This window comes from Martes martes (assembly GCF_963455335.1).
Source record: "Martes martes genome assembly, chromosome: 2".
Lineage (NCBI taxonomy): Eukaryota > Metazoa > Chordata > Mammalia > Carnivora > Mustelidae > Martes > Martes martes.
Genome location: NC_137889.1, coordinates 120,612,165 through 120,640,118, shown reverse-complemented (window position 1 = coordinate 120,640,118; position 27,954 = coordinate 120,612,165). Strand labels below are relative to the sequence as shown.

The 27,954-nt window shown below is 39.3% G+C and overlaps 1 protein-coding gene across 1 annotated transcript in view; it reads right to left on the bottom strand.

Moving 5' to 3' along the window:
* The window catches only part of FGF2 (fibroblast growth factor 2), a gene marked incomplete at its 5' end in the record, with an annotated part of 62,126 nt that overhangs the window by 10,835 nt on the left and 23,337 nt on the right, over positions 1–27,954 (bottom strand). Inside the window, one exon of the mRNA XM_080830570.1 lies at positions 1,401–1,504. Coding sequence (XP_080686696.1) covers positions 1,401–1,504 — 104 coding nt within the window. The remainder of the gene's footprint in view (positions 1–1,400; positions 1,505–27,954) is intronic.

Genomic DNA, 27,954 nt, shown 5'->3' with positions numbered 1-27,954 from the left:
TTGTTATTTATCCTGCAAAAGTCACACAAATTGATAATATATCAACAGAAATATATCCTTGTCAAATGATCAATCAGATGATTAAAATATTCTTTTTCTCTGTAAGTCTGTTTTGGTACCTTCAGAAATCCAAAGGTTGTCACTCAGAAAAAATTTCAAAAACTATGTGTAGGGGCACCTGGGTGGCTCAGAGGGTTAAGCCTCTGCCTTCAGCTCAGGTCATGGTCTCAGGGTCCTGGGATGGAGCCCCACATGGGCCTCTCTGCTCAGCAGGGAGCTGCTCCCCCTCCCCTGCCTGCCTCTCTACCTACTTGTGATCTCTCTCTCTCTGTGTCAAATAAATAAAATCTTAAAGAAAAAAAAAAACTATGCGTATAGCTTAAAACACCACAACTGCTCTAATATTGGATCTCTAATGGGAGAAAGTTATAGCCAATGGTAACTGGCTACTGGTATTGGTATCATGGCTGTGGTTTGTGTATACATACACACACACACACATTTTTAGGTAAGTGTCCCAATACTCCTCCAGAGAGACTGCTTTATTTCTCTGCAGTATTTCCCACATATCGTGTCTGCCCAACAGGCATGTAATCCTGTTCTAATGACAATGGTGGGGTTGACAGGGAGGCTGCCATAGTGAAAAGAATACTAGCCAGGAGCTAGTACTCCTGACTAGCTGTGATAAAAAGTGAAAAAGTGCAGTCCTTGTCCTGAATGAGCTTATATATAAAGGAGAAAAGGAAGAGGAAGTAAAACTTTTGAGGACTTATTATGCATGACCTGGATTTTGGCATTTGATATAAATTATCTAATTCAGTCCTCACAAAAACCCATATGGATATTATCTCTGTTTTATAGGTAAGGGAACTACCTCAGAATAATATGCTCAAGAACACACAGCTAATATGTGGCAGTGCCACTATCAGTATCTAGGTTAAGAATCCACTTCCTCAGCTTGTATTCTATACTGCAAACATTTTGCATGTGAAATCTGAAAGAAGAAACTTAAAAACTGATACTCAAAATTGTATATATATCCATCCCACTGATCTTCAAACAACTGCACAATATAAAAATTCTTTTTTAAAACTCTAGTTCAGTAGCTTTGCATGTAAGTCAGTGAAATGCAATGACTTGGAGCTCATGCTCTAGAGTCAAGACTGCCTCAAATGCCATCCAGGTTCTACCACATGTGAGCTGTGTTTCCCTGGTTACTTACTCACTCGGAACTTCAGTTTCTGTATCCATGAAATAAAGAGAGTGGTACTATTTTATAAGGTGAATATGAAGAGTAAATTAGATAATACTTACAAAATCCTTAATAAATACCAATACTAGCAAATTAACAGCAACAAAACTCACAAAGGAAAAAAAAATACAAAAAGAGTATTACTTACAGAAGCCAGTAATCTTCCATCTTCCTTCATGGCAAGATAGCGATTTGCACATACTCCTTTGATGGACACAACTCCTCTCTCTTCGGCTTGAAGTTGCAGTTTGACTGTAATGGAAAAAATCACCTTTGTGGCATCACAGAAAAAACACCTGTCTGCACATTTGCATGATATGAAGACAGGGGCAACCAGCTAATCCACTCGGGAGGGTTGGCAAGGTGGAGGGCCGGGGATGGGTGTCAGTTAGATCATATCAGGGTGAGATGCAGAACCTCTAGAACATGAGTACCTCTAGAGTCCCTTCTCACTCTAGTGTCAGTGAGAAGAGTGGCAGAATGGAGAATGTTTTCCTTTGATGTGCAGTTAGCCTCCACTTGGCCCTGTTAACTGCTTACATGTTTTTAAAAAGTGAACATATTTTAAAGTACATAAAAATGTAGGGGCACCTGGGTGGCTCAGTTAAACCGCTGACTCTTGGTTTCACTTCAGGTCAAACTGTCAGGGTCCTAGGATTGAGCCTGGCTTCAGGCTTTGCGCTCAGTGGGGAGTCTGCTTGTGGATTCTCTCCCTCCCTCTGTCCGTCCCCCTGCTTATGCTTTCTCTTCCTCTAATAAATAAATCTTTTTAAAAAATAAAAGTACATGAAAATGTAAACCACTTGTGAGAACTTCCACACTACTGCCTAAATTTAAACTTCTTGAAATTTGTGTTTTTTGGGGTTTTTTTGAGAGAGAGAGAGAGCAAACGAGTGCACATGCCTGCAAGATGGTGGGGTGGGGGGAGGGGCAGAGGAAGAGGGAGAGAATCTTAAGCAGACTCCACACTGAGTGCTGAGCCTGACCCAGACTCGATCTCAAGACCCGAGCCGAAATCAAGACTCCACACTTAACCAAATAAGTCACCCCAGTGCCCCTTTTAAGACATTTTTAACTAATTCTTCACAAATAAAACATAACCTAGTTGATCACTGTTATCTTTTGGTTTGTATTTCCTTGAATTTCTACACATATTATTTCTACCTTCCCCTTTAATACAATACCAATGCATTTATCTTTCTTTACAGATGGGTTGGGATGTATACCTATATTTTTTTGCAAATATCTATCTCATAAAAAAACAAAATGCTCATACTTGATTTGCTTTTACAGTATTTTTAAAAATTTTCAGAATGTAAGATCCTGAAGAGGATGACCTATTATACTGTGTTATCAATATTAAGGATATTATAGGGGAAAAAACAGATATTACATGATTATGATTATTCCATAAGGGTAATTATCTAATTCAAATAAAAATGAACTTAACAGCTTCTGTTTTGCTATTCAGAGGGAGCATTGTCCTGCCTAAATAATATTCTCCAAAATGTATTTTAGTTAATAGAGGTTACATAAAAAAAGGGGTTCTGGGGCTAAATAAATTTAGGAACTTCTTGGTTAAGCCAAGTTAACTCTTTATTGCCAAACTCAGACCTTTGCCACTTATAACCTGCATTATATATCTTATAAATCACCATAAGGGGATCAAGTATACATGGTTTATAAAATTTACCTGGTCTCAGAATGAATTTTTTCATAGGCCATTATATGGCCTATGAACATATCTAGCTAGGGCATTCTTGAAAGCAATAGAAAAGAAGCAGTCAATATTCAAATGTTTAGAAATTATAATATTAATCAAATAACATTAGAAACAAAGTAAGTTAATTTTCCCAGGTATTTCCAGGTATGAGTGGAATGGAATCGAACATGACATGAAAAAACAAGGCTTGAAAAATTCTGGAATTATTAACTTTGTTAGATACTATTATGTCACTGTAATTATGTTTTAAAATTTTTCTGTATCAGGCAGAGCAATCTACAAGTAAAACAAGACATAACATCTAGAATTAACTTTAAAATATTTTAGCAATCAAAAATAAATGAAATATTCTAGCAGACACTCAACTGTTTTTATAAAGTGGTCAGGATAAAAAAGACCCCGATTAACCTATGCCAACAGTTTTTAGAAGCATGGGAATTTATTTTTCTATTTGCACTACTTACTTTATGAACGTTTGAGAATTTACATTTAAAGAAAAAATCTATTGAACATTCAGTGCCTGAATGTTCTCCTCTGTGTACCAGTCACTCCTAGATTTCAGAGAGCATAAGATTAAGTAAGCCTGCACTTACCAGGCAAAATTCTTCTACAAAATCTTAAAAGATAATATAAGGTAAAAGAAATACAATCAAAACATGAAAACTAAACAAAGAAGAGCATAAAGTCTTTTTCTTAACATCACAGAGTGTAAAAAATAAGCTTTATTTGTAACAAATAAAACCAAAATTATCTTAATGAGTATGACCAAACCTTGTATACAGCTCTAAAATGATCCAGATAAGCCATATTAATTATGAATATATTTGTATCTCTTTGGAACTCAGAAGGCTACATAAATGCTCATGAAGCAAGATTGCATAATCACTATACTTTCTTTTGGCGCTTTATCAATAAAGTGTAGCTTATCTGTAGCCCATCATCATTAAGTGTGTATTACTGGCCATAAGAGAGATCATGTATATTAATGTGGGGCCAATACCAGTGACTCAATACCTAAAGCAAGTGCCGTCATTCATTTACTCTTGACCTTTCACAGTTTCCTTGGGTATTCCACACTAGGCGATTATCACTCAATAAGCCACTAAAAAATAAACATTAACTGTAGATGCTCAAAAAAATGTTTCCATTGCCATATAATTATAAAAAAATACACTTTAAAAATAACCACAGCCTAAAACAAGCTGTATAAGCCATAAACTCATAAATTTTCTTTAAAAACCCATTAAAGCTGAGATGCAAAGTAACCTAAATGAACTATTTTTCACATACAAATGATCCCTTCCTAAAAAAAGAGATGCCTAACTGCTTTTATCTGACAGGAGAAAGAACAAACCTGCCAAAAGGGAAGTATGGAGAAACCAGCTGAAACTTTATTAACTTTTAACAGCTGTTGATGTGAGGAATTAAAGTTCTGAGGAGCTATAATCAAAGAACAACTCCATACCCACCTGTGAGTTCTCTTTCACAGAGTTTGCACCTAGTACACAACCACCACACATCAAAGGCTGGGACAAAACAGAAGGGCTGGGAAATCTTCCTGAAGTACCCCCAGGCCTTTGCTGAGTGCAAAGCAAAAATTGACTAAATAAATCAATAAGAATATGGAATGCATGAATAACATTATCTACCAACTGGGGCATGTGGGTGGCTCAGTGGGTTAAGCCTCTGCCTTTGGCTGGGGGCATGGTCTCAGGGTCTTGGGATTGAGCCCTGCATCGGACTCTCTGCTCAGTGGGAAGCCTGCTTCCCCCTCTCTCTGTGACTGCCTCTTTGCCTACATGTGATCTCTGTCAAATAAATCTCTGTCAAATAAATAAAATCTTTTAAAAAATTATCTACCAAGTTGACCTTTTTCTTTTTACATCATGTAGCTTTCATTCACCTGAGACTTTATTCTTCTCTTAACATCATAGTCATTTGAAAACTGTGCATAAAAAATTTAATTGCCAGCATTGTAAACTTTCCTAAGCTTATTTGCCTAGTGAAGTTGAATTGTTCAAATCAGTTAACTCCAGTTGACAAGTTTTTTTCTAAAGTCACTATAACACTAAGTAATATCAAAGGCTCTTATCCTGAACTATTGGTGCTCCTGGTTCCTTTATTTTTAACAGTCTATAATAATGATATATGATAATAATGCATATATTATTCTACTAGAATAATGCATATATAATAATGCATATAAAATTCATTTAAAATGTACATACAAAATTCAATGTTTTAGTATAGTCAGAGTTGTGCAACCATTACTACAATCAATTTTAGAACACTTTCATCATCCCATACCCATGCCCTTTAGTATTCACCTCCCATGTTCCCAGATACCACCATCCCCAGGCCTAGGCTACCACTAATCTACTTCCTGTCTCTATAGATTTTCCTATTCTGGATATTTCATATAAATGGAATCATGCAAGATATGGTCTTTTATGACTGACTTCTTTCACTTACCATAAGGTTTTCAAGGTTCATCCATGTGGTAGCCATTATCAGTACTTAATTCCTTTTTTTTTTTGCCAAATAACATTCCATTGAATAGATGAACCACATTTGATTTACTTCCGTTGGTTGATGAACATTTGTTTTGTCTTCAATTTTGGGCTACCATGAATTATACTGCTATGAACATGCTACAGAAGCAAGATTTGGGGTAGACATATTTACACTTCTTCTGGATATACACTGAAAAGTCAAATTACTAAGTCATATGGTGACTATGGTTAATCATTTAGGAATTGTTGGACTTTTCAAAACAACCATTTTACATTCCCACTAGAAATTGAGGGTTCTAGTTTCTCCACATCCAGACCACATTTGTTATAGTCTGTGTTTTGGGTTTTTTGTTTTTGGTAGGGTTTTTTTTCCTGTTTTTCTGTTTCTGTTTCTGTTTTTATTATAGCCAGCCTACTTGGGTGTGAAGTGATACCTCATAGTTTTGAAATGCATTTTTCTGATGGGTAATGATAATAGGCATCTTTTCACATACTCTTTGGTTGTTTGTATATCTTCTTCAGAGAAATATCTATTCAGATCCTTGGCTCATTTTTAAATTAGGTTGTCTTTTTATCACTGAGTTGTTAAGACACAATCACTCTAGACACAAATCCTTAATCTGATACCTAATTTGCAAATATTTTCTCTCATCCTCTGGGTTGAATTTCCACTCTCTTGATGTTGTCCTTTGAAGTAGAAACACTTTTAATTTTCATGAAATTCAATTTATCAATTTTGTTATTATTTGTGCTTTTATTGTCCTATCTAAGAAACCACTGCATAATCCAAGGTCATGAATGAAGATTTACAACTAAGCTTTTCTACCAGAGGTTTAATTTTACCTTATCCATTTAGGTTTTGATCCATTTTGAGTTAACTTTTGTATGAGGGATGAAAATGCAACTTCACTCTTCTACATGTGAATATGCCCACCAAACTGACACTTAAAGATAACTACACCCAAACAAAATATACATTCTTTTTAAGGAATGCTCCCAAGAATAAATTATATACTGGCCATAAAACAAGTCTCAATACATTTAAAAGGATTAAAAATCAAACAAAGTAGTATATTAGAAATTAGTAACAGTAAGTTATCTAGAAAATCCCCCAATAGAGATTAAGCAATACATTAAAAAAAGAAAAGTAAAGAAAACACAACCACAGATAAATACAAGGGAAATTAGAAAATATTTCCCAATTGCCTGATAATATAAACTCAACATGCTTAAAGGGAAAGCTACAGCTTTAGGTATTTATATTTAAAAAGCAAAAATTGTGAGAATCAAAGCTTCTATGATGAGAACTAGAAAAAGATCTTTTTTTGCTATATTACTACTTTATGTTATATATTTAATTCCAGTTAAGATAGTGTTATATTAGTTTCAGGAGTACAGTATAATAATTCAGCAGTTCCATACATCACCCTGTGCTCGTCACAAGCGTGTTCCTTAATCCCCATCACCTACTTCACCCATACCCCCACTCACCTCACCTCTGGTAACCAGATTGTTCTCTATTATTAAGAGTAACAACTACAGGGGCGCCTGGGTGGCTCAGTGGGTTAAAGCCTCTGTCTTCAGCTCAGGTCATGATCTCAGGGTCCTGGGATCAAGCCCCACATCGGGCTCTCTACTCAGCGGGGAGCCTGCTTCCTCCTCTCTCTCTGCCTGACTCTCTGCCTACTTGTGATCTCTGTCTGTCAAATAAATAAATAAAATCTTTAAAAAAAAAAAAAGAGTAACAACTGCAAAAAGATTTCTTTTTAAGGTTTTATTTTTTTTGTTAGAGAGAGAAACACAGAGAGAGCACAAGCAGGGAGAGAGGCAGGCTGAGGGAGAAGCAGGCTCCCTGCTGAGTAGGGAGCCCAATGCAGGACTCAATCCCAGGACCCTGGGATCATGACCTGAGCAGAAGGCAGCAGCTTAACCAACTGAGCCATGCAGGCATCCCTACAAGATTTCTAATTAAGATCTCTAATTTCAATTAGAAATTTTAAAAAGCCCAAAGCAACAGCAGAGGGAATACTTACTATGTAAAAATTATATACTTGACTATATACAGTTTAGTAGAAAACTATCCCAAAGAGTTAACAGTTATGGAATAATGAAACAAAAATATTTTCATATAACTTTAGATATTTTGAAATTTTTCTTCATTGAAGAATTTTTCTTCATTCCTTTTATAGGAACATAACAATGTTAGCATTGTCAGCGTTTTAAAATAATCTAGAATAAAATATAAGTGTGTACCATATTAAACACGACTATGGAAATAATCACATTCATGAGTTCATGAGTTCCAAGAGGAAGAGGACATTTCTGAATTAAAAGATATATAAGGGGAGCACCTGGGTGGCTCAGTCATTAAGTGTCTGCCTTCAGTTCAGGGCATGATCCCAGGGTCCTGTTTTATGTGGTTTTCTATATCAATGATAAATATATGCTATTTTACAAAATCCATTACATTAAAAGACCTTTTTAAACTGGGCCTTGGACACTGATTTAACCCAGATCATTTCAGCAAGCTGGAGACCACTCACAATATTAAGTTTTTGGATACACATAAGTCAACAGTTTTGATAAATATAAACTTTTGGTGGCTTTCTAATGTTGATATTAAATCCAGTAAGATGAACTTGGAAAAACAGTGTGCTATCCAACTCTTTTTTTCTTTCCTGTTATACCAAAAAACAAAATAATACAAAAAACTCAAAAGCTGTAAACCACAAAATTGAAGGATCTTATCACCAGGTGAGACCTTAGTGGTCAATTAGTCCTATCATTATACAGCTACATTTTAAATCTCAACTACAATGTCCAAGAGAAATAGCCATCTCGCTTTCACTTGAAAATCTTCAGCAAAGGAAAATTTACAGTCTCCCTAAAATGATTTGGCTATGTTAGCAAAGGAAAAGGAACTCTGATTATCCTAAATAAACCACTCAAATGTCCAAGTGCTCGGATTATTAGCACTTGACAATTTATCTATGCAATATAACCAAAAAAACAAATTATTATTCCAGGGTTATTGCCACTGCTCAAAATATTTTGGAACTCCTTTGGAATTTCCCCCAAAATTTGTATTGTTTTCTTTTGAATATCCTCAAGGATGATAAATCTTAAAATCATAAATACCAATTTGTTAGAGCTGTAAAAGGACTTCGGAGATCTTCTAGTGTACCCTTCTCATTTATAAATAAGGAAGCTGACATTTAGAGAGTTCTGTCTCTGTTGAAAGATATTCTTGGAAACAGTCAAGTCTGTTTCCAAGAATGGTGAATATGTTTATTCATTCATTCAATAAACATTTATTAGTAACAGCTATGTGCCAGGTACTGTGCTAAACAATAGGAAGCACAAAGCAAAATACAACATTGTTCTTTGACCTTGACAAACATATAGTATTGTCAAGGAGAAAAGCAATGGTATACAGACAAATAACCAAACAAGCTCCATACTTTTTTTTTTTTTTAAGATTTTATTTATTTGACAGAGATCACAAGTAGGCAGAGAGGCAGGCAGAGAGAGAGGAAGGGAAGCAGGCTCCCTGCTGAGCAGAGAGCCCGATGCGGGGCTCGATCCCAGGACCCTGAGATCGTGACCTAAGCCGAAGGCAGAGGCTTACCCCACTGAGCCACCCAGGCACCCCACAAGCTCCATACTTTAAGTGCCAGGAGAGAAATACAGACAAACTACCTTGAGAATTCTCGGAAGTAGCTATAACCCAGGCTAGGAAGTTAAAAGTTTCCTGGAAACAGTGACAACTGACTGGAGACCAAGGAAATTAGCAGGAGTTAGTCAGGAAAAGAGAGCAGGAACCAAAAAAAAAAAAAAAAATCCATATTCAACTTCCAAAGAAGTAAGAGAAGAAAACGGTATATCCAAGGGATGTCAGGTGATTAGGTAGAGCTAGCACAGAGAGTGAGGATGTTGTATGTGCTGTGGAAAAGCGCACCACGGGACAAGACGGGATGGAGAGGCCAGAATCTCTGAATAATGTGTTAAGAAGTTTGGCAGTGTGAAATGATGAGCGCTTTTAATGAAATAGAATGGAGAGAAGCTGATAAATATGTGAGAAATGAAGGAAATAGAGTTAATAGCAGACATAAAGGGAGTGAAAAGAATGGAGGTGAGAGAAGGCAGAGAAGGAAGGAAAGGGAAAAAGAGGAAGGAAGAAAAGGAAGGAGGAGTTCAGAATGAGTGCCAGGTTTCTTTATCTTGGATAACTGGGAGATTATGAAGATGGGAAATGCAAGAGGAGGAACAAGAGAAGACAATGAGATGTGCTCCCTTAAGACATACTGGAAGTCTGTGGAAAATCCAGATAGAGATATACTGAAGACAGTCATATGAATCTGGAGATCAAAAAAGAAATCTATACTAGAAATCAGGATTTGGTAATTGTAGCAAACAAGTGACTGTGGGGCACAGAGGCTACACCTAATCCACACAGGGAGATATAAAATGGATGAGAGCCTCCAGAACAATGTATAGTAGGTGTGGATTAAGGACAAAGGATACAATCTTGGGAAGCACCAACTCTACATACAGTAGAGTATGTAGAGTAAGTAGAGCCTGGGTAACAGTGGTCAGTCCAAGCGTACAAGATGATACCTACAGCATGCATGCGTGCACGCGCACACACAAACAGAAACTAAGGGACAAAACTTTTAGTCTTTGAAGGTGATAAAATTTTCTACATTAAAAATCAAAGACTAAATGCAATGTGATATTCTGGACTGGATCCTGGAACAGAAAAAGGACATTAGTGGAAAAAATGGTAGAATCCAAATAAAGTTTGTAGTTTAGTTAACAGTAATGTTCAGTATCTTTTTTTTTTTTTTTTTTTACAAAAGTGCCACAGTTATGTAAGAAGTTAACCTTAAGGAAAGCTGGGTGAAGGGAAGGGTATAGGAGAACTCTAAAAATCTTTGCAACTCTTCCGTAAATCTAAGATTAGTTCTAAATAATGTGTTCTAAGTGTCAAAATAAAATACAAGTAAACCATTGGAAACAGTTCAGCAAGACAGCTTGATATAAAATATATAAAAATCAATTAAGTTTCTGTAACTCACAACAAACTGATAGAACATGTAATTATTTCTTTAAAAGACACCATTTGTGAAAATAACTAAAGGTTCCTTAGGACACTTTTATGGAGAAAATTATAAAACTTTATCAAAAGTCATTTTCAAAAGACTTAAAAGGGGAGGTATGAATGCTTATAAATGGGAAGATTCACTATAATGAAGATGTCACTTCTCCCCCCAAATAGTCCATAAATTTAATGAAACCCCAAGGGAGTAGTCAGTGGTAGAAAACCAGAAGAGTAAAAACCAACTGAAAGGGGGCACCTGGGTGGCTCAGTGGGTTCAAGCCTCTGCCTTCGGCTCAGGTCATGATCCCAGGGTCATCAGATTGAGCCCCGCATTGGGCTCTGTGCTGGGCATGAAGCCTGCTTAAGATTCTCTTATACTGTATTACTGGTCTGCAGATGACAGGTACTCCTATTTCCCAGCATCCTCATTGCAGAACACGGAACATATTTTAATTTCTTACTCATTCAAAACAAACTTTAACACTTAAAACTGAATGATAGCATGTTTCAGCTTTCCACTAGAAATATATTTTTGAGCCAAAAAAATATGTTGGTTGGGGAGCCTGGGAGGCTCAGTTGGTTAAGTGTCTGCCTTTGACTCATGTCCTGAGATGGAGTCCTGCTTCTGGCTCTCTGCTCAGCAGGGAGCCTGCTTCTCCCTCTCCCTCTGCCTGTCACTCTGCCTACTTGTGTTCTGTCAAATTTTAAAAATATTTTTAAAAATACATTGGAATCATCCAATTTAATGCTGAAGACCAGGCACTAAGAACTTTTTAATGTAGATTACTGACAAAGGAGCCTAGGTAACACAGGAAACTCATTTGATGAAAATGAAAAACTTGAAATCTCCATATATACATGGAGTACTTGAGGTAACAATCAACAAAGATCAGCAACCTATATTTTATTTCTTCCTTTTGATGTGAACACAAACGACTAACAAGTTCCACACAGCCCCTCCCATTAAACTTTCATTTTTTATTATTTCCTTTTGTCTTTCATCCCAGAACCCAAAACCCATACTCCATTTTCTTCACAACTCAACTGAATGTTAAAACTGATAGATAATGGGATGCCTGGGTGGCTCAGTCGGTGAAGCCTCTGCCTTTGGCTCCCATCATGATCCCAGGGTCCTGAGATTGAGTCCCACGTCTGGCTCCTTGCTCAGCAGGGAGCCTGCTTTTCCCTCTGCCTGCTCTGCCTGTTCTGCCTGATCTTCTGCAGATCTCCGTGCTTCTGCTGACAAATAAATAAAATCTTTTAAAAAAATAAAAATAAAAGTTATAGATAAGAACATGCGGCAGACAGATGGTTCACTAAAATTCTCAGCAACTCTTCAGTTTGCAAAGAAGGTTAAATGGAATATTATAGGAAAGAAAGAAAAATAGGAAGGAAGAAAAGAAGGGCAGGAAGAACCTCAGAAATCTCTGAGTTCCTTCATTACTACTCAGTCAGGACATGCCTTTATGAGCCCAAAAATATCAACTCTTATATCCATAAAGTAAAAATTGTTTTTATTATGTGTCAATAATGATAAAACATTTAAAACCATTTAAATAAAAGTAAGTGAAATATATTAGGTCTAAAATACCCAATTTCTTTCCATAATTATTTTGTTTCTACACTATACTATTTAATTTCCCCAATTATAAAAAAATTTAAAATGTACAGCTGATTTATGCCAAAGAGGGGGCTATCACAAGCAATTCTAATCCATAAAAACGTACAAAAAGCAGTTTCTTCCAGTATCGCCTCAACTGGATGTCATACTTCATTTCATGACCTAAAATGGAAGCAGTCAGGCTAGCTGAGCTACACGTAAGAGCAAGTGTAACACCAAGCCCAAAAGGTGGGAGATGTCAGATGATTCCTGGCTCTTCTAATAACACAGCTGCCAGTTTAAGAACAGCAACTGGTTTTACTTCTGTAGTGGCACCAGATAATTGAGTCAGACTGACAGCAAGAAAGAAAAGACTACTTGGCATCCTGAGGCATTCCAGAAGTTCCAAGCGTAATACAGGGTCGAAGCAGAGCTGCAGGTAACTTCAAAGATGGAGAGAAAAGGAAAGAGTCTGCAGTCTCAGTGTTCCTCAGTAAACAGTCACAACAGGTTGACAGGTAGAGAAAACATCGTCCCACACCCTTTCCACAGCTGCCAGCACCTCCAGACAGTATCTGACTATCCTGGCATCAGGAAGGGGGCTGAACTGCTCGGCCACCAAGGATAATTCTCAGCTGGCTTTGTGGAGGTAGCATAATCAGGCAGGAAAATTCCGTCAACCATTGGCAGGGGCATTTTCTGGCAAGAAGAGCTGCAGTACTGAGGTCTCAGTAATCAGGATTTCAGGAGCCCACACTGCCTCCTGGCAGAGCAACGCAAAACATCCATGACGGCACGCATCTAGAAATATACGCTTCTACCTACAGAAGTCATCAACCCTATGTAAGTGCTCGATGGTCTTTTCTCTCTAGAGTCAAACAGCTAGAGAAATGTTTCTAAAAAAATAAGTTGGCCACAAAATTGTAGAAATGGAGGGCAGACAGGTAGTTTCCAGAGGCGGGGTTGAGGCACTGAATGCCGTTATAAAAGGGCAACCCAAGAAATCCTTGTAATGGTGGGAATGTTCTGTATCGACTGTGTCAAAGTCAATACCCTGGTTGTGGTATCGTACTACAGTACTACAAGACATTACAATTGGGGAAAACTGAGTGAAGAGTACATAGAATCTCTCTGTATCACTCCTTACGATTGAATGTGAATCTATCATTACCTCAAAATAAGTAAAATTAATTTTAAAAAGTCAGCTTAGTTAAAAATCTCATCTAGCTTAATAATTAACATTTGATACAGGTATTTTAAAATACATAGAATTATTTGAGGGGAAAAATAAAAGTCAAAGAATATCAAGAAGATAGAAGCCTCCAGATATTATTTTTACTATAACTTCAATTTCTATGGTAAAATAGAAATGGAAGAAATTGAGAACCCAGAGGTAGTACAGCTCATAGACAAAATAACTGGCCTCCACGGTACATGGGTATTTTCATTCTACAACTTACCGTCAACTATGAGCTCAGTCCTATCTGGGCACGTGGAATAAAACAGGACACAGCTGACTCCTGAACAGCACAGGTTTGAACCGTGTGGTTCCTCTTATATAGAGTTTTCACAGTACAGCACTGGAAATGTATTTTCTCTTCCTTATGATTTTCTTAACATTTTCTTTCCTCTAACTTACTTTGAGAACAAAGTATACAAAAACATGCAACATATAAAATGGGTGTTAATTGACCGTTTATGTTATCGGTCACACTTCTGATTCACCGTAAGCTCTTCGGGCAGAAGAGGTTTCAGACAGTTAAAAGTTATATGCAGGTTTTTGACTGTCAGGTGGGGGATCAGCACCTCTAACTTCCACAGTGTTCAATGTCAACTGCATTTTACGACATAAAAACTTTATGTGAAGTTTCATTTAATACTAAATTTTAATCTAATAATCATGGGGAAAATACACGAGATGATTCAAAGAAGAATCAGTATTTGTTTTTGTTTTGTTTTTTTTTAAGATTTTATTTATTTATTTGACAGCCAGAAATCACAAGCAGGTAGAGAGGCAGGCAGAGAGAGAGAGAGAAGCAGGCTCCCTGCTGAGCAGAAAGCCTAATGCGGGATCATGACCTGAGCCGAAGGCAGAGGTTTACCCACTGAGCCACCCAGGTGCCCCAGTATTTGAAAATTCTTTTTTGTTGTTGTTAGCTTTTACTACTTATCAAATTATTCAGAGGCTGATTATGTGGCCTGTGGGCTATTCTGCAACCACGGGTTCTCCATTTCTTCCATACTCTTCTTCGCAGCCTCTGAATACTTCCACTAAAAGGTGAGGACACAGGGTCAGAAGAAAGAAATATGCTCATGTCCTGTGCTATTTGTTTGTGGTCATATTAAAACATTAGGTGGGGGAAGAGGTACAAAGACAAGACAAAAATATTTTTTTGTGTCTCACATAAGCTGAATGCTACAGATTTTCATACTTTTCATTAGCAAAAGAACTCCAAGAACTGCTCTGGTGAATACAGAACATGTGATCACTTCACACTTTTTTGTATCTCCTACAACATCTAGCGAGCTAGCAGGAAGCTCACTGGCCCCTGTGGCAGGGGTCTGTGCTACTTGTGAGAAGACTTTTTCCAGCAGAGGCCTTCGGAAGCTCTAGAAGAGCTGCTCTGTTGGTGGAGGCCAGTAGCAGACAGGCCCTGGAGGAAGTCAATATCCTAACATGGAACAGATAGTTGAAAGACCTTCAGTCAAGGTCGGCCACTGCTACAGCTGAGAAATATTTTCACTGAGGAAACAACTGCTGATGTTCCTAAATTTTCGTTCTATAATACAAATCAGTTCTTGAAAAGTCCTTAACCTCTTCAGTTTGTCTCAGACAAATAAAGTTCAGCATTCAAGGAACACTATGAAAAATGAAAATACTTGTACTAAAAGGAGGATAGCCAACTCAAAGGCCTACAAGGGACCATGCAAGTAACACAGAACAGTGAAACAGCTTGAGTGATGAGATGAAGGGGAGTCGGGAGGAATGGGGTCGGTCAGGGACCATGGACTACAGGACGCATGTCCCCAGCTAGTGGGGCAGCCACTACTCAGTACCAGCCAAATACACAGTTTGAATCTCCACTACTCCCCATCTCCTTCTTTCTCCCTTCCCTCACTCCCTCCCATCTCCCTTCTCTCTCTCTCCCCGCTCCCCCCCACCACCCCACACATGGTCTATGACAGTAACTTGATTTGGCTTGGGTCACCAATTTGAAATCCTTCTTCCCAAAGGCTATTAACCTGGCTGGAGTACCCAGAAACCACAAACAGCTCATCCAAGATTCACAGGAAAAATATAAGCTGCCACAAGCCAGTGTTTTTGCCCTCAATCCCACATACCCAAGAGATGGAGCACCTCCTGATGACAGCCTTTTCTTGGTGATTCTTTCTCTTTTTGAAATGCTTCTTGGATGATGTGAGAAAGCCTGAGGTTTCTCTCAGAGTTAAGTGCCCCATGGAGATAACACAACCAGCTTGGCTGGTCACTCCCCGCCCCTGCCCCCCGGGTGAGTACCAGTGAGCTGGGCTGTTTGTGTTCCTGGCACCTCTTTCTGGACTGAGGAGTTCACAGTCATCTATAAAAATCATACAATTCAGGCAGCTCCAGAACAGAAAACAGAGTAGCAAGTGTGTGCCTGGGAAAGGAGGAGCTTGGGGGGGGAGGAGAGCCAAGTAGGGGCACAGGGTGGAGAAGGGAAGCTGCCCAGAGTGTTCCAGTTACTCAACTACGCTCTCCCACACAGTCATTCTATTTGACTGGTAAAATCATTAGGAAAACACCTTTCAAAGCAGGCTTAAGACAAGAGAGTTTTATTTGACTCTCATGAAAATAGCCCAGGCAGCACGTCTCCCAATCAGTGACGAGCAGTACTACAGCCTCTGCTCTGGAAAACCTTGATTCCAGCCAAGAGCTCAAGGCCCATCTCCAAAACTTCTGAGGAGGCCCTCCCAAGGAAAATTCTTCCCTGCATCCCCTGCATGACATAGCTGGGTGGATTTAGCAGGAAGCTGGAAACAGCTCCTTTGCCTGAAAGTCTCTAGGAAGAAACAGGGCCTCTTCTTGAGCAGCGCTGAGAATTTAGAAGAAAACAGATCACAGTTAAAGAAGATCATGGCTCCACCCCCAAGAATGTCCCTGCACTGAGGTCCGGGTTAATAAAGTTACATGGACTACTCTGCAGTTGAGTTCTCTAAAATAGGATATTTGAAATTAATGGTTAAAAGGTGGAAGAGTGGGAAAGATTCTTCAAAAGTGTTTGCCATATCCGGGGCGCCTGGGTGGCTCAGTGGGTTAAAGCCTCTGCCTTCGGCTCAGGTCATGATCCCAGGGTCCTGGGATCAAGCCCCGCATCGGGCTCTCTGCTCAGCAGGGACCCTGCATCGCCTCCTTCTCTCTGTGCCTGCCTCTCTGCCTGCTTGTGATCTCAGTCTGTCAAATGAATAAAAATAAATAAATAAATAAATAAATAAATAAGTAAATCTTAAAAAAATAAAAATAAAAAAGTGTTTGCCATATCCTTACACAGTATCTCGATTACTGAAGTTAAATACTTTGACTGGTTGCACAAAAATACTATGCCCTGGGATGGAAATGAATGTATCAAAATAATTCAGTGAATAACTGAATATGTTAAACCTCCTTAGGGTTAATGTCTTTCTATGTTTATCACTTTAAAAATGTTATTTCCTCAAATGAACAGGAAGCTATTCAATCAACGCCCATTTTAAAAATGTTATCTGATCCAAAGGCTCATAGATCTAAGAAAAAAAAAACAAATACAATGGCTTTCTCTTCCCACATTCCTAACTTGTTTTAAGGGCCCTATCCCCGAAGAGAAAAATATGCTCACTGTGCCGTCTAACTACTGAAGCCTTCATTCCCCCTAGCTTTGGTCTTAGTGTCTGTGGAGTACATGTATTGAGAGCTTAACAGATATCTGTATTTCATGCTGAATTCATAAACCTAGGTTCTACATCTCTCCTCATTTAATAAATGAAAAATTCACCTTTTTATTTAACTTTGTCGGTTGCCTATTTAGTTTAGACATGTCTGGATTTAACTGTCTTGTTTACACTCTGCATCCAACAAACATTTATCAAGCACTTACTGTGTACCAAGCCCGGCACTAGAACATACACCCTGCCACTGTTAACTGTTAACAAGAAAAAAGACTGTGGGGAAAAAAAAAGACTGTGGCTATATGACCCAACGGAGTCAGGAGTAGAGCAATGACCAAAAGATGGTCCACGAGTTTTTTTAAATTAAGGAATTCCACTAAAAGGGATTTAATTTTGAGTCCCCTGAAATATTTGATTCCCCCCTTTTCCTACTCAAAAATACAAATGGCAACAATAAAATATCCTCTACTTTATCTCTTATTTTCAGAACTTTTTTTCTGTCTCCACATCGGCTCCCTCCATTCCTCTCTGTGTTCTAAGATATTTATAGTGTAGGTGAATTTAAACATACTTTAAGTGTCTTCCCTCCTCACTCTCTGATTCTGGAGTGTGAATGACATACAATAGTAAAAAAGAAAAAAAGAAGTTATAGAAATAGAGTAAGGTCAGATAAATAAGGGCCTCAGAAACAAGCAAAAGGTTAGGTTAAGACAATAAGAATGACTGGGGTGGCTGGGTGGCTCAGTCGGTTAAGCATCGGCCTTCGGCTCAGGTCATGATTCCAGGGTCCTGGGACGAAGTCCTGCATTGGGGCCCCTGCTTGGCCGGGAGTCTGCTTCTCCCTCTCCTTTGCCCCTCCCCCTGATGTGTTCCCTCTCTCATTGTCTCTCTGTGAAAGAAAGAAATAAAATCGTAAAAAAAAAACAAAACAACAAGAACGATAAACATACTGCAGGTTCTTGAAAAGCAGTCTGAACTACTTTTAGTTCAGACTAAAAGTAGAGCTTAAAGAAAACCTAACTGAAAGGTTATTGCGGCTGTTCATGTATAAGATAATAAGGATGAGGACTGTGATAGTGGCAATGAGGGGGTGAACAAAGGCATAAATGCCAAGGTTTCATGAAATTTTGGTTAAAAAAAAAAAGAAAGGGAAAAGTTGTGTTTAGGTTTCAACTTGAAAAAATGAAAAGTGAAATGAAATAACTTGGGAATAAAGTTGACAAAATAAGAATATCCAGTTTATGAACCAGCAGCAGCTCTATGCTCATAAAAAAAAAAAAAGGCAAATAAACAATGAATTGCTCATTTGATTGGAAGTGAGGTTAGTTAGATTCAAGCTAACAGAGTGACGTCCAAATGAAGATATTTTCCAGACAGCGGAGATTTTAAAACTGGATGTGGTAGATTTATTTTGGTGGCTCCAATGAACCACACCTTTTGATAGTCATACCTTGTGTAGCCTCTCCCATACTGACTCTAGTCACATTCGGTCACATTGACCGAATTTGGTCAATGGGACATTAGCAAACATGATGTAAATAGCACTTACACACTGGAGCCTGCTCTCTTGGAAACTTTGCTCATGACATCCAACCACTCTGTAAAGAAGCCCAAGATGGTCTCATAGAGAGACCCCATGAAGACATAAAGAGATCCCCAGGCTTCCAGTTACCCCTGCCAAGGTGACAGACATGTAAGTAAAGCCTTTTTAGATATTCCTTACCCAGCCACCGTTTGACTCCAGTTGCATGAGAAATCCCCAACTATACTAGCAGAAAAACCACCCAGCTGAACCACAGTCAATCCACATAATCATGAGAAATAACAAAATGATTCTTTTAGGCCATTATGTTTTGAGACGTTTGTTAGATAGCAGTAGCTAACCGCAGCACTGGACGTAGAAGAGAGACAAGGGTTTGGTAAAAGGGAGAATCAGAAATAATAACCTGTTCCCACTAACTTCCATTAGGGCTTCCTACGTGGCAGCATGATACTGAATACTCTGCCTGTGTCATTCGGTGTTAATATTCACAACAGTACTAACACAGTACCTCTTAGCAGCAAGGATCCCCACTAGGCAGATGGGTGCATTGGTATTTAAAGAAATTAAGCAACATATCCAAGATCATACAACTGTTCCTGGGTGGTGCAGTCAGTTAAGTGTCCGACTCTTGGTTTTGGTTCAGGTTGTGATCTCAGGATCATGAGATCGAGCCCTGTGTCAGGCTCTGCGCTCAGGGCAAAGTCTGCTTGGGATTCTCTCCTTCTCCCTCTGCCCCTCCCTACTGCGTGCTCTCTCAAATAAATAAATCTTAAAAAAAAAAAAAAAAAAAAAAGCAGAGCAGAGACATAAACACAGATCCACCAGTTACCTGCACAAATGTGAAAGATGAATTCATGAGAATGACCTTAACAAAGAAGTGAGAGTAAAGACAAGTACTGAAGGTAGGGCTAGGGCTGGAAAGAACAATCACTTGACCACATTTTTAAATTTTCCTCTAATTTCAAGAATAGCTGCTCAACACATTCTTGCTAAGGAATCCATTTTAGCCCCTATTTAGAAGGTCAGTTCCTGCTTGTCGTTTTACATCTGTACTTCCACTCTGATAACTTCAGTGGCTCCTAGAGGTACATTTAGAGCCACCTCTGGGCTCAGGGAGTCTGGCCTCACATGTTTATCACTTCAGGATCACTCTGGCCATCTCTGGGGCCATCTCTGGGGCCAGAAAAAGAAGTGCCCTCTTTGGGCTCCTATTTCTATCCTTTGGACATGCCTATTTCTTATGACATTATGAGTCCTTCCCAGAAACTGATTCTTTGAACCTCCAGCAGATTTTGAGCCAAAAAACCTTGGAGCTTAGTCCATAGAAATCATCTAGTCCAAACTTTTCAATTAGAGATAAGGAAGCAGAGTCCTGCTTTGGTAGTGACGTAAAGCCAAAGATCAGCAGTCCCCGTCCTCGTCTACTGCTGGACGCTGAACCACACTGTTTCTGTGAAGCGTGTCACTGTCATTATTTCATTTGCCTGGAATGAAGATGGCTGAAATAATGCTAAAACTGTGCTTTGTTCCAAGTGATTAGTTGTGCGGCGGTAAAGGGGTGGTAGAAAAGCAGGGGAATTGATGAAAATACCAAGAAATAAGAGGTCTTATGTTCCCAAAGAAAATCTTATATGACCTCTCCTTATTCTTTATAATCAAAAGACAAAGAGTTAATCACAATAGTTTGTAAAGTTAAAAAAAAAAAAAAAGCCATGAAGTACACAAGTAGAAAAGCAAATAGAGTTCAGGCTCTAGTAGTCATACTTCCAACCCAAAAAAAGGAGCCTAAAATCACAATGTATTTCCTTCCCCTGTGCTGCAAAAACCGTCGCTTTGTTTTCTTTTGCTCCTTTCTCCTTGTGAGACTTAGAACCACTCTCTAAAGAGTGAACCAAGAGTCCTATACAACTCATTACTCACGAGTTCTAGATATGAAAGTCTGCTTCAGCCTAGATCTTTTCTTTGGCATCTGGGGCTTGTATTTGTTTTTTCTTTCTTCCATTCCCTCTTCCAATTTCTACCTCTCTTACTCTGACTGCTCCCCTGACTTATTCTTTCTGCTTCTTTCAAAAGATATATGAGGTTGTACGAGGAAAAAAAAACAAAACAGACGTCTATAAAGGCATCTACCTTTATCTCAGTATTATTTTTGGAGCAATAAAGTTTTTAGGCACAGAAAGTGATCCCGTTTGAGATGCTCTGAGTTGAAATTTCTTATCTCAGGCATGGAAGGAGTCTGGCCCTCCCAATTAACCTGTTCCATGACCAGACACAAATAAATCTCATTTTTCTCAACCCACACCTCTTACTATAACCATCTGTTTTTCCCAAGAATTTCAAAAGTACAGTACATTTCTACCTCTATGGGAATAGTAATTTTCACATAAGAAGATATTATTCAGAATCTAGCCACAGTCTTTCAGCTGGTCAATACAAGGGATCAAACTCCTGATTTGCATTTTTTTCAGATTCACAGAAAGAACTTTTGAGCCAGAAACATACCCTGGAGATCACCTGTTCCAATGCTGATGTTCTTAAAAACAGAAAATAGGCTCCCTACCCAAAGATGTTCTCTTACGCCATCTAGACTTTTCTCCCTTGCGACACTGAAATCCTAAGGGCTAGCCAGTCACCACAGGCCATTGCAACACCACTGGAAGCTAAGCACACTGGGGTCCAGCTAATTCTTCTGAACAGCCATTTTCAACTGGGATCAGGACTTTCCCCTCCTACAGTATGAAGCCTTTTTCTGGTCTTATGTTCCCAAAGAAAATCTTACATGACCTCTCCTTATTCTTTATAATCAAAAGACAAAGAGTTAATTACTGTAGTTTGTAAATTTAAAAAAAAGTCATAAAGTACACAAGTAGTAAAGCAAATAGAGCTCAGGTTCTAGTAGTTATACTTCTGACCCCAAAAAAGGAGCCTAAAATCACAGTTATTGAATGTACATCATACATGTGCCAGCATCTACAACTCTTACTATCCTGCCACCATACTGAATGAAGTCTTTCCTCCTTCAAGGTTCAAACCCTCACTTCCTCTTGTTGGTGACATCCATTGACTGGTCACTGTTACTCACTGAAAGCCTTGGGATTTGACACCCCACATCTTTTCTCTGAAAGACCTCACCATCCACGCAGAAGCCCCAACAACCTAGCTTCAAAGATCCTCAGCTTATCAAACCAGCACACTGTACTTACCACTCCCGTGGGCATGAAATCATTTGAGGGTTGCTGCTTCATCTTCATCTCCAATACAGTTTAGCCTCATTTCCCTCTGCCAGTTTCCCAGCCGCATTGACTTTATTGACCTAGACTCCACCACTGATCTCCCAGTTCTTAGCCTCTTGGGCTTCACTTCATTACCAGTCTAAATTCAGTGAGGTATCATTCAATTCCCCTGCTTTTTCTTCCTAGCACTTCTAAAGGCAAGCCCCAATTTTAGATCAGTATAGCCATCTAACTTCTCCACTCCTGTGCTCAAACTACTTAACATACACAATGGAAATCAATCAGGAAATGAAACAATCATTAGTGTCATTAGGTGATATTAGAAATGTGGGGTCTCCAGCTGTGGGTGGGCCTTCGGCAAGTGTTCAGCAGCCACGGGCCTATCCCAGGTCTCTTCTTCTCCCATTCTCTACAGCAACCATATAAACTTACACCATGCTTTAAGGCTCTCAGCCCACAGTCAAACCTCTCTCCTGGACAGAATGCTGCCCCTTACTTCAAAGAAAAACCTGATTATCAGAGACATAAAGTCTCTAAATGTTCCCATACTAAAAATTTATTTGCCCACACTGTGCTAGCCAAGCTAGGCTCATAACTTAGTGGAACACATTATTATTATTACTATTTTTACAGCAACTAAGCTGCCAAAGAGAGTTGGTCATGCTGTGCCATTTTGCTACAAAAGTGGCACAATGAATCTCTGTGTATTTGGTGGTATTCTGTTATGGCCTTTTAGCTTTCCTGTGGAGAGTCACTTTGCTCCTGAGGTCATAAAGATAAGGAGAACCAGTCAAGGAGACCCAACCCTCATCCAAGTGTCCAGGATCCAGGAAGACCTGCAGACCATGGAAGAACTCCCCTGCTGCTGGCCCAGCACCTCCTCCCACTCTCTCACATCCCCAGCTCTATCCCAGCAGTGTCATGGGGAGAGAGAGAGTGAGACAGAGATCATCTCGGACTTCCCATAAGCCTCAAAAACTTAAAGCAGAAATGCATGTAGTTATGCTTCTAATCAATGGTGATTTTCCTCTACAAGAAAAGAGGATGATGCTGTGATAGAAGTAACAGACATTCCCTGTAACAGCCCAGAATAGTACTTAAAAAAAAAAAAAAATACTAGCACTTGTCCTCCCTAATCAGACTACAGCCTCCGCTCCCCTCTGCTGACCAGTCTTCAAGAATGGCCTCCGAGGCCCAGTTCAGTTGTATGAAAAGAGAAGAGCAAGGCGGCCCTTGGGGCAGATGGTAGTAGACAGAGGCTGGGGATAGCGGTGGTCCTTCCACGATCACAGGTGAGAGCAGCCTGAATCAGCTTCCCATGTATCACTGTGATCTTGATGGGAACCCTCTGTTTGTTTGTTTGCTCTAACAATATAATCTCTCTTCTACAATAGGATCACCATTAGGGGTTTCAGGAATCCTAAAGAAGCAAAGTAACCCCTACATGTCCGGGAAAGGAAAAAAGAACCAGGAAAAGCTAATGAAAGACACTATGGAGGTTCCTTGAAAAATTAAAACTAAAAACACCATATGATCCAGCAATTCCTTGTCTGGGTATGTATCCAAAGAAAACAAATCACCATCTAAAAAGGTAACCGTATCTCCATGTTCATTGCAGCATTATTTACAATAGCCAAGACATGGAAACAACCTAAGCGCCCGATGGGTAAAAGGATTAAGAAAATGTGATAGACATCTGCACACCTACACCCACACACAATGAATTATTATTCTGCCATAAAAAAGGACAAAATCTTGCCATTTGTGACAACATGAATGAACCCTGAGAGCATTATGTTCCATGAAATACATCAGACAAAGACATACTATACTGTATGTGGAATCTAAAAAACAAATGAGCTCATAGACACAGGGAAGAGATTAGTGGTTGCCAGAGGCAGGGGTGGGAAGGTGGGCGAAATGGGCCAAGGTGGTCAAAAGGTACAAACTTCCAATTATAAGATAGATAAGTCCTGGGTTATAATGTACAGCATGGTAACTATAATTAATGATACCGTATCGTATATTTGAAAGTGTCTAAAAAGAGTAGATCCTAAAAGTTCTTATCACAAGAAAAAAATCTGTAACTATGTGACATGATGGATATTAACTATACTGTGATAATCATTTTGCAATATATACATATATCAAATCATTATATTGTACACATAAAACTAACATAATGCTATTCTCAACTCTTGAAGATGGGAGAAGAAGGGGAGGGGGAAGAGGGGGAAAAAAGCAGGGAGGAAAAGAGGAAGAGGGAGGGAAGGAAGAAAAAGAATATGAACAAGAGGGAGAAGGAAAGGAGGAGGAGGAGGGTAGTGGAGGAGAGAGAGAAAAAAGAAGCTAGACTCCATGTTCCATGGCAAGCACTAGTCATATAAGGGGGAGCCTCCTTAGGGCCTCGGTGATGAGCTAGGGACCAAGGCAAAACTAACCCTCTCCGTATTAACAGGAGGCCAATCTAGACCTCTGTCAGGAACACTCTGACTCACGTTCTTGGAACATCACGTGAATAAGTTGGTCCTATCCAAGACAGGGTTGGATACCTCAGGCCACTCTAGAATTTATGCCGTAAGGGCCCTGTGATTGCTAATTTTATGTATCACTTTGGCTGGGCAGATATTTGGTCAAACATTATTCTGGATGTTTCTGTAGAGGTGTTTTTGGGTGAGATTTACATTTAAATCACTAGTCTTTGAGTAAAGCAAATTACCCTCCTCCATAATGGGGGTGGGGGGAAGGCATCTAATCAGTAGAAGGCCTGAATAGAACAAAAGACTGACCTTCCCTGAGTAAGAAGGAATTCTGCTATAAGATGGCTTTGGAATTGAATCACAACATTGGCTCTTGTCTGGGTGTCCAGCCTGCCAGCTTGCCAGCTTCCATAATCCCATGAACCAATTCCTTAGAATAAATCTCTCTCTCGTGTGTATCTCCTATTGCTTCTGTTTTCCTGGAAAACCCTCACTCATACAGGCCTCCAAAAAATCAGATTGCTAGGTCCTCAGGAGATAGCGTCTGTCTGGTGATAGCCCTAGGCAGCAGCGTCTTCCCCCACCAGGGCTGGCCTCTCCCAAACAAGGCTGACCTTTGGTGAGCGGTTGCTCATACATCACACCCAGTGCAGTGACATGCCCCTCCCTGTGTGTTCTGATCCAGTCCCTTCGTAATATGTCCCAAACCACTGTTCCATCAGTATAGGAGTTTCCCAAACAACGGTTATGATTTTCACACTTTAGAAACATAAAACGTATCGCACAAAATAGGTTCAGATATAGATTTCTGGTGTGCTTTGACTTAGACTGTACAGTGAGTTAGAAATAATGCTCTGCTTTCAAGTACTAATTAAGCATCATTTCCCTTAGCAAAGTAAAGCAGTTACAGTGAGAGTAACCAAGGCCTTCTATGGCCATACCACCCTGAACGCGCCCGATCTCGTCTGATCTCGGAAGCTAAGCAGGGTCGGGCCTGGTTAGTACTTGGATGGGAGAGTAACCAAGGCCATTCATCCCTTGAGTGGGAGTGAAGAGGCGAGAAGCCAAGGGACAGGTGAATGAGAAGTGGGTTCCTTCTAATGGGAAGGCAGAGGCCTGAGCACTGCTCCCAAGTGGTGATGTGTTGTGTTCGCCTGTCCCTCCTGAGACAGCAACCTGTAGCTTACTATCTCATTTGTTTCTGTCCCCCCTTCATCTCTTCTCTCCTAATTCCGTTCCTCTCTCCAAAGTTGTAACCACTTGTTAGTAGTTTGGTATGTATCCTTTTCAGAACCTTGTCTTAAATAGTCCCTAAGAATCTAACCCTTTTCCATGTATGCATTTTCATAAATGGGGTAGTATTTTCAGTATTACTCCAATAATTGCCTTTTTCCTCCTAACAAAATGGAGACCCTTCCACTCTAGCACATACATTCTTTAGAGTGTGCCAGGCAATGGTGTGAAACTTACATTTCTCAATCGGACTATCTTAAGAATTTCCTAACTGTCCTCCCTGCTCCCAGCCTTACACCCTCCAACCTATCCCACACACCCCAGTGATTTTATAAAAGCCCAAATCTGATACTCTCAATCCCCTGATTAAAATATTTCATTGACTCCCCAAGGCCTTGAGGATAAAGATCAAATTGTTCAGCATGGTTTACAAGGCCCATCAAAACCCAGTCCCTTCCTACGTGGCTGGCCTTGCTGTTTACCATAACCCTACACTCCAGCCATGCCAAACCATTTGCAGTTTCCAAAACATACCAGACCTGGCTCTGTTTCCTTGGCCTTCATGCCCTTATTTGCCTTCCAACAAAAATTAGTTGAGTTGCAAAACATATATGTAAATAACTAAATGACTTCTGCTCAATGGGGATATTAGCCTCATCCCTGTTATAAGTTGGGTGGAGGGTTTACCAAAAAGTTCTAACTTTCATTTAGAGAAAAGTCTAAGGCATCACTCTTTGGTGGTAACACCTACTTGCCTCCCAGGACCCAGTTCAGCAGTCAGTCCTATCCCAAGACTTTTCCGACTTTGTTGTCAGAATTGACCATCTCTCCTTGGAATGACCTCACGCTATTACAACCCAAGGACAAAATAGAAGCAAAGCAAGCATAACATTTTACACCTCTTCTTGTCCTGCCAGACAACACGTTTTAAGGGGGTATGGACCTATCTTATTGGACTTTTTAACTCCAGTGTCTAATGCTATACATGACAATGTATTAGACACCTGTGGTTAAAATAACACATCAATAAATACATTATTCTTATTGAGATAAAACTTGTCAGGTCCCAAATAATATGTAAGATGAATTACAAAAATATTGACAATGCACCAAGACAAAAAGGAAAATGTTAAAAATGGTTTTTAAATGAGGCAAACAAATTCAAGTGTGGAAAACCGGTGAAGCCAGGATTGAGATCATTATACACGCGAGAAGCAGAACTACAGTGAGAAACCAATAGCAGGAAAACCAATAGCAGGAGAAACCAATAGCAGGAAAAAGTTTCTCAGAGGAAGCAAGGTTAAAACAAATTGGTTGTTAAGGAGAAGGGTAAATACTCCTGACACACTTACCAAAGAGAAATTTTTCCAAAAGGACCTCAAAGTGGACACTATCAAATGAGATAAACAGCAGTTTTAACACATCTTAGAATGAACACAGAGATGAATTTCACACAGGTGTTATACTCAAAAATAATTCGCCATAAGCTAAAGGCTCATGCCAACCAACACATCCAAACTGTTTCTCTCACTGCTGGTCAAGCTAAATAGAAGACATACTTTAGTGATTCTAGTGTACTGTCCTTAACATATTTTGGATCATGGACAACTCTGAGAGTCTTGATAAAGTGCTATGTATCCTTTCAGAAAAACACCCTGGCATAATATCTTGCATTTATTTTTAAGGAATCATGGAAACCTAAAGCTTGTCCATGAGTGAACCCCTCAGTTTAGACTCTCCAACCTGGAGTAAAGCTGTACTATATATCTTTGAGTCAGGCTTCCATAAATATTATTCACCACAGCAGGCCTTTTAAAAGGTTCTGCTCTCTGTGCTACCTAGAGAGCAGGACCAGATGCTTTAACTGTCAGCCATGGTAGGTGGAAAAACAGAGGTGCCCAATTCCACTTCTGGAGGTGAGACCATGGGTAAGGCCAAAGTTCTTCAGAATCCTACAACATAAGAGCTCTACAGTTCTACAACATTAAACAAGGCCAAAAATAATTTAAGTCTGGAAAATACGCAATGTAGATGTAACCGTAGATACCCCAACTATTTTTTCTTTTAATCTCATTAAAATACTCAAAGAATATTTAACTTTGAGTAATATAACTTCCTGAAGTGACTTCCAAGAAAAATCACTTGTTGCAAAACACATATGTAAATAACTAAATGAATTATTCTGTTGTACAGGGACATTAGCTACCTCGCAGTTAAAAGTTGAGTGGAGGGTCTCACCAAAATTATAACTTTGATTTGGAATAAGAATCTAAAATATCACTTTGGTGGTAATTAGATAATGGGGTCAGCTATCTATTAAGAATACCTTTAGATCAGGGCGCCTGGGTGGCTCAATGGGTTAAAGCCTCTGCCT